At 42.1% G+C, this 18,606-nt stretch overlaps 1 protein-coding gene across 1 annotated transcript in view; it reads left to right on the forward strand.

The window, feature by feature from the left end:
- The window catches only part of LOC311025004 (NACHT, LRR and PYD domains-containing protein 1b allele 5-like), a 174,164-nt gene that overhangs the window by 47,294 nt on the left and 108,264 nt on the right, over positions 1-18,606 (forward strand). The window contains exons 8-11 of the mRNA XM_084027661.1: positions 43-257; positions 1,381-1,631; positions 1,716-1,844; positions 2,127-2,262. Of these exons, the coding sequence (XP_083883787.1) occupies positions 43-257; positions 1,381-1,631; positions 1,716-1,844; positions 2,127-2,262 (731 nt within the window). The remainder of the gene's footprint in view (positions 1-42; positions 258-1,380; positions 1,632-1,715; positions 1,845-2,126; positions 2,263-18,606) is intronic.

Below are 18,606 nucleotides of genomic sequence, written 5' to 3' on the forward strand. Positions count from 1 at the left end.
TCTTTTTTAGTTCATTTGTTATTTTTCCACGGCTTGCTGTAGCCTACAGTCTGACGCGGGAAACTTTGAATGCAGCGTCTCTGGCTTGCGCTGGGTCTGCAAGGAAAAGGTCAGCTTAAAGTATCAGTTCTGCTCTTGGGAAGGACATATGGAGAGGATGGAGTGGATGCAATACATGCCTGCAGGTCCCCTAATGGACATCACAGTCAGCTCCGGGAAGCTATCTGAAGTACAGCTGCCACACTGGATCTGCATAGGTAAGTGGACAGAACGTGTGCTTTTAAAAGGTCCCCTATTATGAAAAACAGGTTTTCTCTGGTCTCTACACCTATAAACTGGTCCTCCCTGAGCCCGTCAACTCCCAGGATGAGGAAAACAAGCAATTCCTGCATGGTCTTTGCAGCCCACCCACTGGTAAAACGGCGCTCCTACAGGCTGTTCAGATTCAGCTCCTGTTGTTACGTAACGAAAGGAGTCATTTGCATAGACCGAACTTCTCTGCACGATGATGGGCGATATCTGAGAGGGGGTGTTTCGCAGCACGGAGAGCACGGCCCGACAGTGGGGACTGACAGCCCGGAGAGTGTGGCCCAGCGGCCCGACAGCTCTCCAGCATGGAGAGCGGGCCCGACAGCGCAGACGTAGAGTGCAGCCCGACTTACCGGTTGTGGTGCTGCCTGATCCGGCTGGTGCTCCGTGAATCAATCCCGGTGCGGGTGAAGCTGGAGACAATCCTCCCTGTCTCACGCTCTCTGCTGCGTCTTCACTGCTGCCTCCGGTCGGACGGAACTCGGGGGCGCGTGTCAGACAGACCGCCGTGCACGACGGTCCGCATCTGCATCTTGCGTTTGATTTTAAATGACAGTGTGTCGGATACGGTCCGTGTTAGCTTCTATGTGTGTGCTAACCACTTCACATCGGGCTGCTTCAGTAACGAGGGTCAGTACAAAGCTGGCTTTGCCTCGACACTGGCCCTCGTAAAAGGATCTGTCCCCAAAATACGGGACCAACAACTTCACCTGAGACACATAGGCAAGCCATAGAGATACATCCACGTAAACATTGGAGCATACTACCGCTAGCGGCATCGTCTCCGTCTCTCTCCAAGTAGGCGATGACAGACGGAGCTCATTAGCATTTAAAGGTGCAGGCACAGAACCAGCCTGTTCTCAGCAGAGCTCATTTGAGCAACTTTTAGACAGCTGAAATTCAGGACCACAGATGGGTTTTGGGCAATGCATATCAAATACAGTGTTGTTGGACCTCTGACAGCTGTGTGGAATTGATGAAAAACAGTATAATATGGGATCTTTAAATTCCAGACAGCATGAGTACAACAGCTGATGCAATCCTTATGTTATGTGCTCTTATGTTTTGCAGACGACAACCCTGAAATATGGGACAAGTTTGCAGTCCTGCACATAGAGGACTCAGGAGATGTTGTGGAGAAAGCGTCCGAGGTCACATCGCACCACGTCAAACTGTCCGAACCAGTTTTCTCCCCGAGAGCGATCCTGATGAAAGTTGGCTTTCCAGTGAAGATACTGTGTGATGTTTTAATATACAAGATCAACACAGCATTCCTCACACTCCATGTTTATCTGATCCCACGTGATCCTGGTCTAAAACAGGTTATTTCATATCTTACTGTCACTAATGCCACAAATCACGTGATGAAAACGCAGCACAGGCAACTCGTGTTTTTGTCCCAACAGCAACTGGACAAGAGGAAATTATCCTACGGACACAAAATCATCGAAAAGCCGCCGCCAGATGAGTACCTGAAAATGCAAGATCGTTTTGTCCTCACAGCAGATTTCCACGGTGCAGAAGTTCGTCCTAAAGTATGTTTGACTGAAATAAGATTATTTCAGTGCTTCAAAACTAAAATCAACCTTTTTATTTAAATATCTATGAACAATGTGAGCGTTATGTTATTATGAATATTTAAATAACATTCAAATATCTGAAATCATGACATTTTACCAATTTTTGGCAGTTATATTCATAATTTTTCTGTTCATTGATCTAGATGAGAAAACGAAAAAACGTACTAATCGCTGTTGCAAACTTCGGATGCTGAAAGTCTAACTTTCTTTTCACATATTTTATTTTTTTTCCCTCAGAACATAAAGCTCAGATATGAAAGCAGTATCCCAAGTTTCTTCGGAGTGTTCATAAGAAATCCAGATGCAGACTTTGCACTCAAGCTCGAACACAGTAAGGAGCTTAAAACAGTATGGGACGATACGATTCGAAAAGGTCAGATTTAAATAATATCACCAGAATTCATCTGAACAGCCTATTAAACACTTTTAACTTCCACTGTCACTCAAATATGTATCATGAGTGAAGCCAAAATATGTCCATTTTCTTTTCCTTCTTTTTCATTTTCAGAAGAATACCAAAACACTGGTCACATACAAGGTAAGACACGGCTCAACGGTCTGACCGAAGAGTCGGTTTGGTCCAGGAGTGGGTTGATAAAACCCAGCAGCATATTAAATATTCATAAACAGTGTTTTAGTCAGTTATCAGGATGTAACCGTGCTTCCTATATGACAGTTGCAGACATCGCTGGACTGACGTCCTCCACACCTGCTTCCGGTGACCGTGAGTTGTTTTTAACACAAGACATTATATTAATATTGGAAATAATGGAACCAACATTTGTATGTTTTTTAAGCATTGAGGACATGAGGTATTTCTATGTGTAATATTATGTTTGTATATTATGTGTCTTCATAATAATAAAAATAATATATATTATTACAATTTAATTATACCATTTATATAAATATTAATAGTAAAAATAATTATTAATAATTATTAATTAATTATACTCCACAGTGCACTCGAGGCAAATCCATTGTAACGGCAGTCTATCGATGTACATATCTGTGTTGATAGAATGTTTGAAATAAAACCAACGTTGCATTTTTAAGGATTTATGTCTCAGCAGCAGCAGCAGCAGCAGCAGCGTGTCATACTTCCTAGTAGGCTATGGCAGCGGCGGAGTGATATCACCTAGCACTTATAAGTTACCGGTTCTATAATAGTTTGTTTACCTGCTGTCATTGCTACAGACGCAGAGTAGCCTGCAGTGCTAGTTTCTTCAATCTCACAGAAATGGACACTTTTGGAGAATAAACTGAAACTTTTGAAGACTCTGATGAGGAGTTTTCCACCCAAACCCAACCGTACCTGTACGAGCCTGAATATACAGAGGAAGAATTGCGTGAGAGGGATGCTCAAAGGGCAGAACGCAAACGAGTGTCTGGGGAGACCGAGATAGCTGGAGCTGAGAACCGGGACCGAACAAACGGAGACTGGTGGTGCCAGGAGGGAATCCCCCGCAATGTGTCCGAGGGTTTACGGTTCTCCGGATGGAGCAGAGGTTCGGGTTCGCGGTGCGTAATTGTGGGTTCGCGTGGCCGTGGGCTGCCCGGTGTTTGCGTGAGGTCTAAGGGCTTTTCACCCAGGTCTGGGGGCACGAGGCCCGACTGTTCGGCATGGGTCAGGTCTCTATTTACCAGAGGGATTCCCTGCAACGCGTCCAAGGGTTTACGGGTCTACGGACGGAGCAGAGTTCCGGGTTCGGGATGCGTAATTGTGGGTTTGCGTGGCCGTGGGCTGGCTGGTGTTTGTGTGAGCTCCAAGGGCTTTTCAGACAGCCTTGGGGGCATAAGTGCCGACAAATCGGCGATGTTCAGGTGTGTATTTACCGGCTGGATTCTGAGCAGCGTGTCTTAGAGTTTTGAGTCCAACAGAGCAAAGTAAAATTCCGCTGCTGCTGAAAAACTAGTCCCTCAAAAAATGGATGATTTATGTGATGCAAGGTTAGTTTTGTTTCAAATATTATTCTATCAACACAGATATGTACATCGACAGTCTAGTGTTTTAATTGATTTGCCTCGGGTGCACTCTGGAGTCGGTATGAGTGTTTTTAATGCCATGCTAGCTAGAACCATTGACTTGCGCTAGCCATAGCACAAGCGAACTCGGCAACTACAAGAACTGAATGAAATTTCTTGAAAACGTCTCCAGACGTCTCGAACACACCGGCTCACTTAGAAAATAGGTCTTATGTCCAAAATTCCGAACTATCTACCTTTAATCTGGCATCCAAGAGGGCACTTCATAAAAAAGAGGTGAGGACAAATTAAGGAGTAAAAGCATTTTAATCGTCTATCTTTACCGTGAAAGACAGCCTTTTTTGTTTGCTGTGTGTCTGAAAAAACACGCATTAACACTCTTTCACGAAGCAATTTTGAATTTGTTTCAGACGGGAGACCGTCAGCTGGAGCAGCTGCTGTGAACACCGTGGCAGGAGGTGGATGCACAGGTAAGGTGATGTCTTCACAGTGAACACCTTCGACGCTGCCTGCGACACCGATCAGATTGAGACTGTTGAATTCAAATGAATTAGTTTGACACTTATTCTGTTATTTCTTAGAGTTGGACGAGAAGATCGCTGTAATGTTTGCACATTGAGGATAGAGCCAGGAGACATTTAGCTTAGCTTAGCATAAAGACTGGAAGCAAAGGGAAACGGTTAGCCTGGTTCAGTCCAGAACTCCTAAAAACCACAACATTGGGACGAGCTCGCTGTTCTCCGGTTCCTCCTGTCTCTGTGCTAAACTAAGCTAAATGTCTCCTAGATGTGTGTGTGTGTGTGTGTGTGTGTGTGTGTGTGTGTGTGTGTGTGTGTGTGTGTGTGTGTGTGTGTGTGTGTGTGTGTAGAGTACAGACATGAGGGCTGTATCTATTCAATTCAATTTTATTTATAGTGTCATATCACAACAGAAGTCATCTCAGGACACATTGAAAATGTAATAAATCATGAGCATATTCTAGTCCTGTTCAGAGTCCCAACATCCCCAGGAGAGTTGCAGCGACAGTGGCGAGAAAAAACTGCCTTAAAGCAACACTTAAAATGATGGTTCGGAGTGAAATGCACCCTAGGTAATTTCCACCATGACATCCAGCCAAACACACCCCCTCAGAAGCATTTTTAGCGATGGTCAGCAGTGGTCAAGATAGGGCGATTAGCCGAATTACTTAGTACTAGCGCTATGGTACTGGGGATATATCTCGTAAATTACCCCACTAATAATGCATGGAATGTTACCAAACTTCTGCAGCAGTACACATAGGGTATGTACTGACAAAACGAGGCATTTGAAAGTTTTTAAGTACACCAGGAGTTTATTTAAAAGAACACTTGCCTGATAGCTTCTATCCTCGGCTGCTATGCTACCGCAGCATAGACGCCACTTCCGTATTTACCCAGCCGATGCCGTGACGCGAGTTTCACGCGAGAGTATGAAAACGTTTCGCTGAGTTTTTATAAATGCTTGTATTATCAGCTCAACACATTTTTATAAATGCTTGTATTATCAGGTCAACAAGTGTTGATAAGTGTTGACCTGATAATACAAGCATTTCTAAACATTTAGCAAAACTTTTTCATACTCTCGCGTGAAACTCGCGTCACGGTATCGGCTGGGTAAACACGGAAGTGGCGTCTACGCTGCTGTAGCATAGCAGCCGAGGATAGAAGCTATCAGGCAAGTGTTCTTCTTCAAATGCCTCGTTTTGTGAGTATAGACCCTACGTGTACTACTGCAGAAGTTTGGTAACATTCAATGCATTGTTAGTGGGGTAATTTACAAGATATACTCTATGTACCATAGCGCTAGTACTAAGCCATTCGGCTGATAGCGGTTATCTTGACCAATGCTGACCATCGCTAAAAATGCTTCCGAGGGGGTGTTTGGCTAGATATCATGGTGGAAATTACCTAGGGTGCATTTCACTCCGAACCATCACTTTAAGAACTTTTCCTCTTCGGTCCCCCTACAGGTTGGAAGGGAATTGTCCATTACTGCCGTTGTAAATAATTTAGCCTACCCCAGCCTACCGTCGCACGCACGTTATTTGTTTGTATGCAGAACCGGCTCTGGAAACGATGAACGATTTGAACGATGTCCAGTGACAAGGTAGAGTAGCTAACGCCTTAGCTAAGATTAGCTAACATGAGCCATAGCTATAGTTACATATACATATATATATATATATATATATATATATATATATATTAGCACAATAGCTAACACCTTAGCTTAGATTAGCTAACATGAGCCATAGCGATAGTTACATATATATTAGCACAATAGCTAACACCTTAGCTTAGATAAGCTAACATGAGCCATAGCGATAGTTACATATATATTAGCACAATAGCTAACGCCTTAGCTAAGATTAGCTAACATGAGCCATAGCGATAGTTACATATATATATTAGCACAATAGCTAACGCCTTAGCTAAGGTTAGCTAACATGAGCCATAGCGATAGTTACATATATATAGTAGCACAATAGCTAACACCTTAGCTAACATGAGCCAATAAAATAATCGACAATGTATTGTACACAGATGCACACTGTTGGAAAAAAAATTATAACCGGTATTATTTACAAGTCCAGCAGCAACAAAGCCATGTCACCATCCGTCTTGCAATTTGTAGCCTCCTTCAGCTCTCGAGTGTGAGCCGGTCCGATATTCACTCTTGTATGAGCTCTTTATTTGTCATGCTCCTGTTTTCTTTTCTTTGCCTCATCGGACATTATACTCCTCCTTGTCTTTGCAGGCTCTGCCATGACACCAATTTAAAAACTACCTAGCTGTGTGTGTATCTTCATCAATGACAGCTGGTGCCGAAACCTTGCAGCGAGGGACAGAATATGCACCCCTGATTTAGAGCTTTTGTGTGTCACCTTGCGGCCACACTATCTCCCCCGGGAATTTACCAATTTGTTTGTGTGCGTTGTCTATGTCCCACCCAGTGGTAATGCGGGCAGGGCAGCAAATCTAATTGCAGATTGTGTTCACCGTCATCTAGAAAGCAAGCCTGATGCCCCAATGATGATACTTGGGGATTTCAATCATTGCAGCTTAAATAAAACGCTGCCAGGATTCGACCAATATGTGAAGTGCAGCACCAGGAATAATAATATACTGGACAAATGTTATGGGAATATTAAAGATGCATATACTGCTAGAGCCAGACCTCCACTTAAAAACTCAGACCATAACGTAATCTGCTTCCCACATATCGGTCTGTTTTTAAATCTACCAAACCGGTCACTCAGACGGTGAAGGTATGGACTAATGATGAATTGGGGGAGCTGAAGGGATGCTTCCTTTGTACGGATTGGGATATCTTTCTCAAGGATATGGGCATAGACAGTGCTACAGAAGCAAACTACTGACTACATACATTTTTGCATTGAGTCTGTCATACCCACAAAGACAATTAAACGGTATCCCAACAATAAATCTTATTTTACCCCTGACATTATGGACTGTAATAAAAGGGAAAAAGGCGCTTTCAAGTTGGCGGTCCGAGCGGCCCAAAAGGACCTAAATCTGAAGATAACATCAGCGCGCCATCAACATAAAGAACGGGCAGAGCAAAACTTGGCGGAATGCAACACTAAGAAACTTTGGGACTCAATTAGACATATGACGAACATGGACGCGAAAAAGAAACCTCCGTTTGCTCATAATGAAATTACCAGGGCAAATGAACTGAACAATTTTTATATGCGTTTTAATGTTAATGTCAGTTCTGAGCCAAATCAATTCACAGTAAAATTTTCTGATGACACTGTCATACTTAGCCTGCTTACCAAACATACTAATTTGAGTGTTCATCAACTTGCGGTTGACAAGTTTGTCAACTGGTGTGATGCCCACTCGCTGCTTATTAATACAACTAAAACTGTTGAGATGTTGTTGGATCCTAGATCAATGGGAGACCAGAGCCCTGTGGCCGTCCATGGCCAGGACGTTGTGCAGGTCAAAACATTTAGGTACCTTGGTGTCTATGTTGACAGCGATTTGAGCTGGGGCACACAGGTGGCCAATGTTTGTGCCAAAATTCACCAACGTCTCCATTTCCTACGTAGGCTCAGAGTACTTGGAGTTTGCAAAAATATTATGCTAATTTTTTTATAGAGCAGCAATTGAGTCAATACTCCGCTATGGTATCACCAGCTGGTTTGGTAACTTAACTGTTAAATCTAGAGCTGAAATCTCAAGCCTTGTCAAAACTGCTGGCAAGATTATGGGAATAACACCCCCCCTAAAGCCACAGGATCTTTTTGAGCAGGCGACAATCAGACAGGCAAATGCCATTTTAACAGATAGTTCTCATGTGCTGAATAGTGAATATATTCTCCTGAACTCTGGAAAGAGATATAGGCTTCCCTTGTGCAGGCACAATCGATACAAACATTCCTTTGTGCCTAACCAAGCTTCTCAACAGCAGGAAATGATTGCAATGTTTCTGTATATGTATACGAACATAGGTACCATATGTGTATATGGAAATGAATGTATTATGAGTCAAACTATGGATATATGTGAGTGAATGGATTAATGTATGCTTGAGGTTATGTGATGCTGATATGAATGTATATTTATGATTACAGTTAGAGTAGCGATGTGGATGCATGTGAATGACGTTCACGTCGGCTTGCTGCATGTGCAGGATTGTCCAGTGTGGTCTGTTTACTCCAACAGTCTTTTAACTTGATGTTCTTTTTGTACTGTATGTGTTTTTTATGTATGCAACATGTTCCCTGTCTCCCTGTGATAGACTGGTTACCTGTCTGTATCTACACTGGTTACCTGTGATAGACTGGTTACCTGTCTGTCTCTACATGTCTCCCTGTGATAGACTGGTTACCTGTCTGTATCTACACTGGTTACCTGTGATAGACTGGTTACCTGTCTGTCTCTACATGTCAGCCCTGTGATAGACTGGTTACCTGTCTGTCTCTACATGTCAGCCCTGTGATAGACTGGTTACCTGTCTGTCTCTACATGTCTCCCTGTGATAGACTGGTTACCTGTCTGTCTCTACATGTCAGCCCTGTGATAGACTGGTTACCTGTCTGTCTCTACATGTCTCCCTGTGATAGACTGGTTACCTGTCTGTCTCTACATGTCTCCCTGTGATAGACTGGTTACCTGTCTGTCTCTACATGTCTCCCTGTGATATACTGATTACCTGTCTGTCTCTACATGTCTCCCTGTGATAGACTGGTTACCTGTCTGTTTCTACATGTCTCCCTGTGATAGACTGGTTACCTGTCTGTCTCTACATGTCTCCCTGTGATAGACTGGTTACCTGTCTGTCTCTACATGTCTCCCTGTGATAGACCGGTTACCTGTCTGTCTCTACATGTCTCCCTGTGATGGACTGGTTACCTGTCTGTCTCTACATGTCAGCCCTGTGATAGACTGGTTACCTGTCTGTCTCTACATGTCTCCCTGTGATAGACTGGTTACCTGTCTGTCTCTACATGTCTCCCTGTGATAGACTGGTTACCTGTCTGTCTCTACATGTATCCCTGTGATAGACTGGTTACCTGTCTGTCTCTACATGTCTCCCTGTGATAGACTGGTTACCTGTCTGTCTCTACATGTCTCCCTGTGATAGACTGGTTACCTGTCTGTCTCTACATGTCTCCCTGTGATAGACTGGTTACCTGTCTGTCTCTACATGTCAGCCCTGTTATAGACTGGTTACCTGTCTGTCTCTACATGTCTCCCTGTGATAGACTGGTTACCTGTCTGTCTCGACATGTCTCCCTGTGATAGACTGATACCTGTCTTTCTCTACATGTCTCCCTGTGATATACTGATTACCTGTCTGTCTCTACATGTCTCCCTGTGATAGACTGGTTACCTGTCTGTTTCTACATGTCAGCCCTGTGATAGACTGGTTACCTGTCTGTCTCTACATGTCTCCCTGTGATAGACTGGTTACCTGTCTGTCTCTACATGTCGGCCCTGTAATAGACTGGTTACCTGTCTGTCTCTACATGTCTCCCTGTGATAGACTGGTTACCTGTCTGTCTCTACATGTCTCCCTGTGATAGACTGGTTACCTGTCTGTCTCTACATGTCGGTCCTGTGATAGACTGGTTACCTGTCTGTCTCTACATGTCTCCCTGTGATAGACTGGTTACCTGTCTGTCTCTACATGTCTCCCTGTGATAGACTGGTTACCTGTCTGTCTCTACATGTCAGCCCAGTGATAGACTGGTTACCTGTCTGTCTCTACATCTCTCCCTGTGATAGACTGGTTACCTGTCTGTCTCTACATGTCTCCCTGTGATAGACTGGTTACCTGTCTGTCTCTACATGTCAGCCCTGTGATAGACTAGTTACCTGTCTGTCTCTACATGTCTGCCCTGTGATAGACTGGTTACCTGTCTGTCTCTACATGTCTCCCTGTGATAGACTGGTTACCCGTCTGTCTCTACATGTCTCCCTGTGATAGACTGGTTACCTGTCTGTCTCTACATGTCTGCCCTGTGATAGACTGGTTACCTGTCTGTCTCTACATGTCTGCCCTGTGATAGACTGGTTACCTGTCTGTCTCTACATGTCAGCCCTGTGATAGACTGGTTACCTGTCTGTCTCTTCATGTCAGCCCTGTGATAGACTGGTTACCTGTCTGTCTCTACATATCAGCCCTGTGATAGACTGGTTACCTGTCTGTCTCTACATGTCAGCCCTGTGATAGACTGGTTACCTGTCTGTCTCTTCATGTCAGCCCTGTGATAGACTGGTTACCTGTCTGTCTCTACATATCAGCCCTGTGATAGACTGGTTACCTGTCTGTCTCTACATGTCAGCCCTGTGATAGACTGGTTACTTGTCTGTCTCTACATATCAGCCCTGTGATAGACTGGTTACCTGTTACCACCCCCGACCCTGAATACAGGATAAGCGGTGGACAGTGGATGGGTAGATTCCTTAAATGTTATAGAAAGTGATGTCACCAGGTAGGCTGTTGACCTGAATCCAATTCTTTTTCTTTCCCTCTAGCCTCAGGCGATCACTTCGTGGATAAACACCAGTGTGATCTGATCGACAGAGTGAACAACATTGAACCAATCTTGGATCATCTCCTGAGAGAAGTTGTAATCCAGCAAGAATTTTATGACAGAATGTCTGCCATTCCAACCACCCGGGAGAAGATGAGAAAACTCTACGGAGGTCCCCTGAATGCAGCCGGACGCCACGGAAAAGACATCTTCTTCAAAATCCTCGAGGAGAAAGAGCCGTTTCTTGTTGCCAGTCTCAAGAAGAAGAACTCATAAATACTGTGTTGAATTCTCCTGTTTTCTGCATCGCAAAGCAAATGTCAGGCCAGACCCCCTACAACGGTTTAGTTTGTCACCTTTTCCACCCATATATCAGTATTATTGCACTGTCACTGTCTCAACGTGTCATATAAAGCTTTTTCTAATGTAAATATCTACAAGCAAGAAATTAGCTCAAATTGTTAACACAACCTTGAATGTCGATATCAGCAGAGGAACCACAGGGAGCCTTCACATGCACATCCTGGGGCAATAAAAGCCTACACACAGGTCCAGCAACAGGTATGGTTTACTGGTAGGAACCATGAGGAATTCTAGTTTTACACCGTCAAGCTGATTAAAGCTACTAAAACATTGCATCTATGTTTGTTGTTGTGAGTTTAGTCTCTTTTTGTTGGGTGAACCAGGGTCTAATGCAGGACTTTAACGCCAAAATGGACTATCCCATCCATAGTCATGGCAGGCCTATGTTCTGTTACCAACTGGTATGGAGTGTTTCTTCTTCTTCGTCTCTGTAGCTGTGTGTACCATTACCGCCCTCTGGCGGCCGTCCAGCATAGCAACACTGATACCGCCCGGTCTGCACATCACAGCCAAGTAAACGGAGAAGAAGGCTCGAAGGGGAAGACGCACTTCAAACACTTTTTCACTTTTCATGAGAGCAACAGAGTGCTGTCAACTTAGCGACCAATGATTTGCCGCAATCATAAAAAGTGGACGGACTCTGACAGCTGAAGAGTTACGAGCTGTTTAAAAAGGTTTGTAAAACGACATTTACGCGCTTCTTTTTGTTCTTTTCTTACTTTCATTTCCGTAGTTTGAACTTCCTGTCGGATTTTAACGTTAAAACGGTGTGAGAACGCTTTCCTGATGACATCACCGTTGTTACTAATGATGCATTAACTAAACTGAGAGGTTTTCACCAAACCGTTTGACAGTTTGACAGTTCGGTAAAGTTGGAGATATATTCAGAGACTCGAACTTCCGGGATCAATAAATCTGAAGTGAAATGTTTTTCAAACACAAATGATGGCTCTGACCGTAATATCATAGACTACGAGCTACAAGGACCAAAACCCCGATTTATTATACAAAAATAAACCGTCCTCCGAGCTGAACGAAGAACATTGATCTCTATGCGCAGCCGGGCGAGTGCGCAGGGACCGTCTGCAAATTGCAAGACAAGAGCAAGAAGCTGCAAACAAAAATCAATAACTCCACTGTTATACAGTAAAGAGACTCCAAAATAACTACACACATCAAGGGGCTCCTTATGGTCATACTACAACAGAAAATATGTGCCTTTTTATCATTTAATGGTATTAATCATTAATATCTTCCTATATTAATCAATAACTCCACTGTTACACAGGACAACATATTCATGATTAATACCAATGAAAGAATGACCATAACGAGACCCTTGATTGTGTGTAGTGATTTTGGAGTCTCTGTACTTGTTGCCACAGAGCCACGGTCCAGCCAATAATCTTAATCTAATATAATCTAATAATCTTAAATACTGTGTCAGGCTGAATATGTACAACATTGTAGTTTTAAAAACAACCACCCACTGCTTTGTACCTTTACGGAGCATCACAAGCTCTTTATGTGCCATGCACTCCTGGAAGTTTTAATTTTGGCTGTGCCTCTATAATCAGACACATTCCTATATTGGTATCTTTTTAATGATTTAATTGTTTCGGCGTTGCCATATAACTGAGCCTTAATGTGTTCAAATTATTGCTTTTCTTGCTGTTCTGATTGTTAGACAGCATTCTGTGAATGATGTAAGTGTTCATGAGACAACAGAGGTCTGCATGAAGCCTGTGAACAAGAAGTGTTAATATTCCCTCATTTTATTTTACAGCTACTTGATCCTCAGTGGCAGCGACTGATAGAAAAACAATGGCCGAAGGTAGGAGCGCCGGTATTCTCTCACACAGCTGTTACTCGAAAAAGCAAGAACATGCAACATGTTGTACAAATGTAGTGACAAATACATATATTTGATATATAATATGATGATATTATGATATAATATATGGAATGGAGTGTAAGAGAAAGAGTTAAATAGCTAAAAACAAAGCAAACTGAGAATAGACACGCAGTGTTTACGTTTACTCACTAGTGCATGATTGTCTGAAAGTAGTCCATAGTACATATCGCAGTATTCACTCATGATATTTCACGACAGTCGACCACACATCACAGAGCCCTGCTGGTTTTTAGGATTTCTTTAGCCTTTTTGAAGAATTAAAGCTATATATTTGATTTACAGCCACAAACTTAGGATAACATCAAATAAACAAAAAAAATCTGTTTTAAAGCCAGGAAGATGTATTCGAGTACATTAAGTGCTGCAAGAGCAATTGAGAAGTCTGAACCTATGTAAGTCTATTTGTGTGTGTGTGTGTGTGTGTGTGTGTGTGTGTGTGTGTGTGTGTGTGTGTGTGTGTGTGTGTGTGTGTGTGTGTGTGTGTGTGTGTGCGCGTAGACATAAGAAATTTTATTTTTCCATTAATTTGTTTCAGCTACGGGACCCTCGACAGGCGTTCCTGGTGTTGATACCGAGGGGGAAGATGAACATGGAGGTAATATGACGTCTTCTCAGCAAATACCTTTCAGGGTGCCGCTCTTCCCCTCTTCAGATCCACCCGTCCCTCTGCCTCAGTCCAAATATGGTCACGTCCGTTCACTGGTTGCAAAACCTCCAAGATGGCGACGGCCAAAATGCCGACCTTGAGGCTTCAGAACCGTAGTCCACACACCAACGGGTGATTCCACCACCACGACGTCCACAGGAAATCACACAAGCCAGGAAGTGAAGTGATCTGAACCGAGGGGAGAGAGGAGTGACAAAATAAAACAGGAAAGACTAAACATGAATGAGTGATTTGAAGCTCCGAACCGAATGTCAGGGTGGAACTATGCAAACATATCTCGTTGATATTGTACAGTGTTACGTAAGAAAAGGGAAAGTACGTCAGCTAAAGTAGACTCCCGTTGTTCCTGCACAGTAAAAGTCCCATAAGGACGGATCAGATAAGCCTGATTGGTCTATTTGTCTCTGGAGGCGTGTACCAAAGTTTGACTGACACTTGTCTGGCCTTGCACGTTTGGCCCATGAAAGTTCCCTTTGAATTGACCAGGTGGAGACGATGGCGTCTGTTATAGAGCTTGGAAACGCTGGCTGATTTGAGTCAGAAAATCAAGAGCTTCAAGAAGATTCTCAGTGAAACCGACCTCCACAAACGTTCCACAGACATTCCATAGATGGAGACAACAGAAATACAGGACACAGGCTTTTTATGGTGTTAACCTGCAGCCGACAGTCTGTGAGACGATCAGGGAGGTTTGAGAGAATATGAAGTGATTTGCTCCGGTACAGAGGTTGTCAGACAGCAGACCAAAAGGTAAAAGACCAAAAACTAGCCCTTAAAGGATCCGCATGACATTAAGACATTTATATAGCAGCAAACAACGATTTGCTATGAAGAGATAGTGGAGTAAAAGTACAGATATGTTTAAAATGTAGGGAGTAACAGTAAAACGTTGTCCGTGAAATAAATACTAAAGTACAGATACCTGAAAATTCTACTTAAGTTTACTTCCCACCTCTGATTAAGGACCTAATGATTCAAACAAAGGCTATTCAGGTGTTCGTACTGGGAGGTTGATTTAATCTAATAATTAAAAAAGATTATTATAAAGAGTTAGAAGTCTCAGTCTGAATGTAAATCTATAGGAAGAATTAAGTGCAGCGAGAGCATTTGAGACGTTTATCAGGTGAAACCGGTAATTGATCTTTATGATATTAATAAGGAGATTTTCAGTTTATTTTGCATTGACATGTAACATTCTAATTCTTCTATTCTGACAGTGATTATGTGATCATTTTACATTTCCTCTCTCTTCAGAGCGATACTGTGTGGATGAACATTGTCCTGTGCTGATCCAGAAGGTGAGTGATGTAACGTCTGACTTGGATTCTAAAACAATGGATTCGTCTACATTGATTGATCTTTTCTCTGTTTTAGATCATTAACTGCATCTCTTTGGGTTTTGGGCTGTTGGTCAGACAAAACATTTGAAGATATCAATGTAGATGTAAGGGAATTGTGATGGGTACCTTTAACCATTTTCTGAAATATTATAGACCAAATTATATAACTAAAGTTAATAAATGAAGGGAAGAATCGACAGATTCATCAATAATAGAACTGGTACTGTATATAATAAAGGTTCTGGTACTGTTGTCAATCACAACAGAGCAAAGACAGCCGTTGGGCTGAATGTTACTACGCCTGGGAAAATAGTTCCTTACAAGAACTGAATTTAAAGCTAGAAGGAGGATTTTAACTACGAGGTGGGTTTTAACTAAACTTGACATTTTCAGGTAAATTCTGTAAAGTTTATTGAATATGAACAAAATGTAAACAAACTGTAAACAGATGACCGATGTTGTTGATGGACAGTGACATGTAGTAACACTGGTATGATCCTTTAAGCAGGTAATAAAATAAAAGTCAGGAACCCGTTAACAGAAATACAGTAGTTATAAAAGAGAAGTTGCCAAAGAAATATGTACATCTACATCAGTAAACAGTCAAGTGGACAAACATCAGTTGTTTCACTATCTTGTGAAGTTTGGATGATGTTCTCCACATCCATGTTTCTAAAACAGACATTGATGATATTTAAAGAGTAAAATCTATAATCATCCCAGCAGAGAAATTTAACTTTTGCTTCATGAACATTTCCTTTGAATTTTCCAGGTGGAGACGGCGGCGTCTATTATAGAGCTGCTTTTGGAAACGCTGGCTGATTTGAGTGACGGGGAGCTTGGGGATTTCAAGAAGGTCCTCTCGTCTCAAACTGTCTTCCATCAGTTCAAGTTCCTATCCATGCGGTTTAAGATAACAGGACATCAGGACATGGTGTTTCTAATGGTGTTGTGCTACAACGAAGAGGCTGTGAATAAGACCAAGGAGGTTTTGGAGGAGATGAACAGGACTGATCTGGTGCAGAGGCTGTCAGACAGCAGCTCAGGACCCAAAAGTAATAACAATAAAAGACAAAAACATGTCAAAATCCCCAAAATGTTGAATCAATGACTTTTACCACTTTTCCCCTCAGAGCAAGACTCAGGTGAACACCGGTCTGGATTGATCAGGAAAGTGAGTAATGTTACATCTGTCTGACTGAGTACAACACAGCTTTCATTCACCTAATGCAGGTTCATTCATGGACTACATATTTATTTAATGAACGTATTATTTTTCAGGTAGCGACAAGAGTAGCTGTTCAACAGCTGATTTTGGAAACCCTGAATGATTTGGATGATCTGAGGTTTAAGAGATTCAGGAGGTTCCTGATGTCGATTGTCCATCAGAAGAACCTCCGATCCTTCCCATTAATGATGGGACACAGTTATGAGAAAGACAGAAGGATGACCGTGTATCTGATGATGGAGACCTACGGCCAACAGTCTGTGGAGTTAACCATGGAGGCTTTTAAACGAATGAACAGGACAGATCTGATACAGAGGTTACCAAAGCTCAGTTCAGGACTCACAGGTAAGACATAAGCCCCTTTACTCCGCCTTCTCGTTGCAGGATGATCACTCCTTCTTTCTTTTTGGTGTCAAAGGTACAGAGACAGAATGGAGGCGTGGTGGCGGCGTTATGCCACAAAGTCCAGTATAAATGGTGCGATTGTAAAGATTAAAACAAAAACAACATAAACATGTGTCTAATAAATACTTCTTATAGTTCATAATAAAAAAAGGTAAATCTGATTGAGTTCTGTGTTTTGTACTGAAATTGTTTTCTTTCTTTTGAAGCAACTGTGTCTCATTAAAAGTGATTATTAGTGATTCAATTAGATTTGAATTGTCTGAGTTATTTAATGTCTTTTCTCCTCAGAGCAACACTTTGTGGATAAACATCAACCTACACTGTTGCTGAACGTGAGTGTGACTATATTTTACATTTTAAATCATCATAAATGATAAAACGAACCAAACAGTGAGTTTCTTAAATTGCCTCTCACTGTTAATGTTGAGCTCTTAAGTAATAATGTTATGATGGAAAAGAGAGAAAACCATTTCTTTGAGCTCCTGTTACAGAAACATGATGCGTTGAGATCAGAAAGGAGTTATTAATTAACATGAATTAAAGGATGGAGGGACTCATATTTGACTTTGATGTTAAGAAATAATAAACACTTAATACTTCAAAAGAAAATGAAATCAGTAGAAAAGATATTAGTGTATCATTGTCTTGAGTGATCATGCAGAAAAAACTAATCTTATAACATTTACACTTGATGTCTATAACACTGACAAAATGCAAATAAATTAATCTTTAACCGTCCCAATTGGGAAATTACACGTTTACACAGGATTTGAAACGGATTCTTTTGGAAACAGTGAAGACTTTGAGTGAGGAGGAGCTGAAGAAATTCAAGTGGTTGCTGAATCTAACGCTCTTCATGAAGAGGGTCCGACACATGAACTGGGAAACATCGTACGGTGCAGACCTACTGGTGATACAGATGGTGGAGACCTGTGGTTTGCTGTCTTGGGAGGTGACCATCGACATTTTAAGGGACATGAACAGGACTGATCTGGTGACGGGAATGTTCAACTCAGGATTCAAAGGTCAGAGAGAAAAATAGAAATATATTTTAAAGAAAGTGGTTAAAACTTTATTTGTTTTAAAATGAATAAAAAGGGCGGCAAAGCAATAACATGCAGCATCAGCCAATTGAATCCAGCCTCTTTGATTTTTGTGATGTCACTGGAATTAATTTGGTGTAATTCTTTTTAAATGTACAATTTACAGTAAAATACAGTACATCTAGGCCAAATAATCACATTTTGCCAATGGGGGAGGGTGCCTTTTTTCAAATCTGTCTCAGAGGCTCAACTGATTTTCAGAATGTAGACCATAGCTTTAAACTATATATTTGATTTACAGCCACAAACTGAGGCGGAGGTCAAGTGTTGAGTGAGACACACGAGCACATTGTTGTTTTTGCTCTTTTCATTATGATTTTTTTGACCGTAAGAAAAAAAAAGTAGAACATCATTCGTCTTATCCTTGAAGGTCTTTTTCACTTAAAACAAAAAAAATCTGTTTTAAAGCCAGGAAGATGTATTCGAGTACATTAAGTGCAGCAAGAGCATTTGAGAAGTCTGAACCTATGTAAGTCTATTTGTGTGTGTGTGTGTGTGTGTGTGTGTGTGTGTGTGTGTGTGTGTGTGTGTGTGTGTGTGTGTGTTGAAGTGTGAGTAGACATAAGCAATTTTAATCTTCCATGAATTTGTTTCAGCTACGGGACCCTCGACAGGAGTTCCTGGTGTTGATACCGAGGGGGAAGATGAACATGGAGGTAATATGACGTCTTCACACC

This window comes from Eutrigla gurnardus (assembly GCF_963514095.1).
Source record: "Eutrigla gurnardus genome assembly, chromosome: 14".
NCBI lineage: Eukaryota > Metazoa > Chordata > Actinopteri > Perciformes > Triglidae > Eutrigla > Eutrigla gurnardus.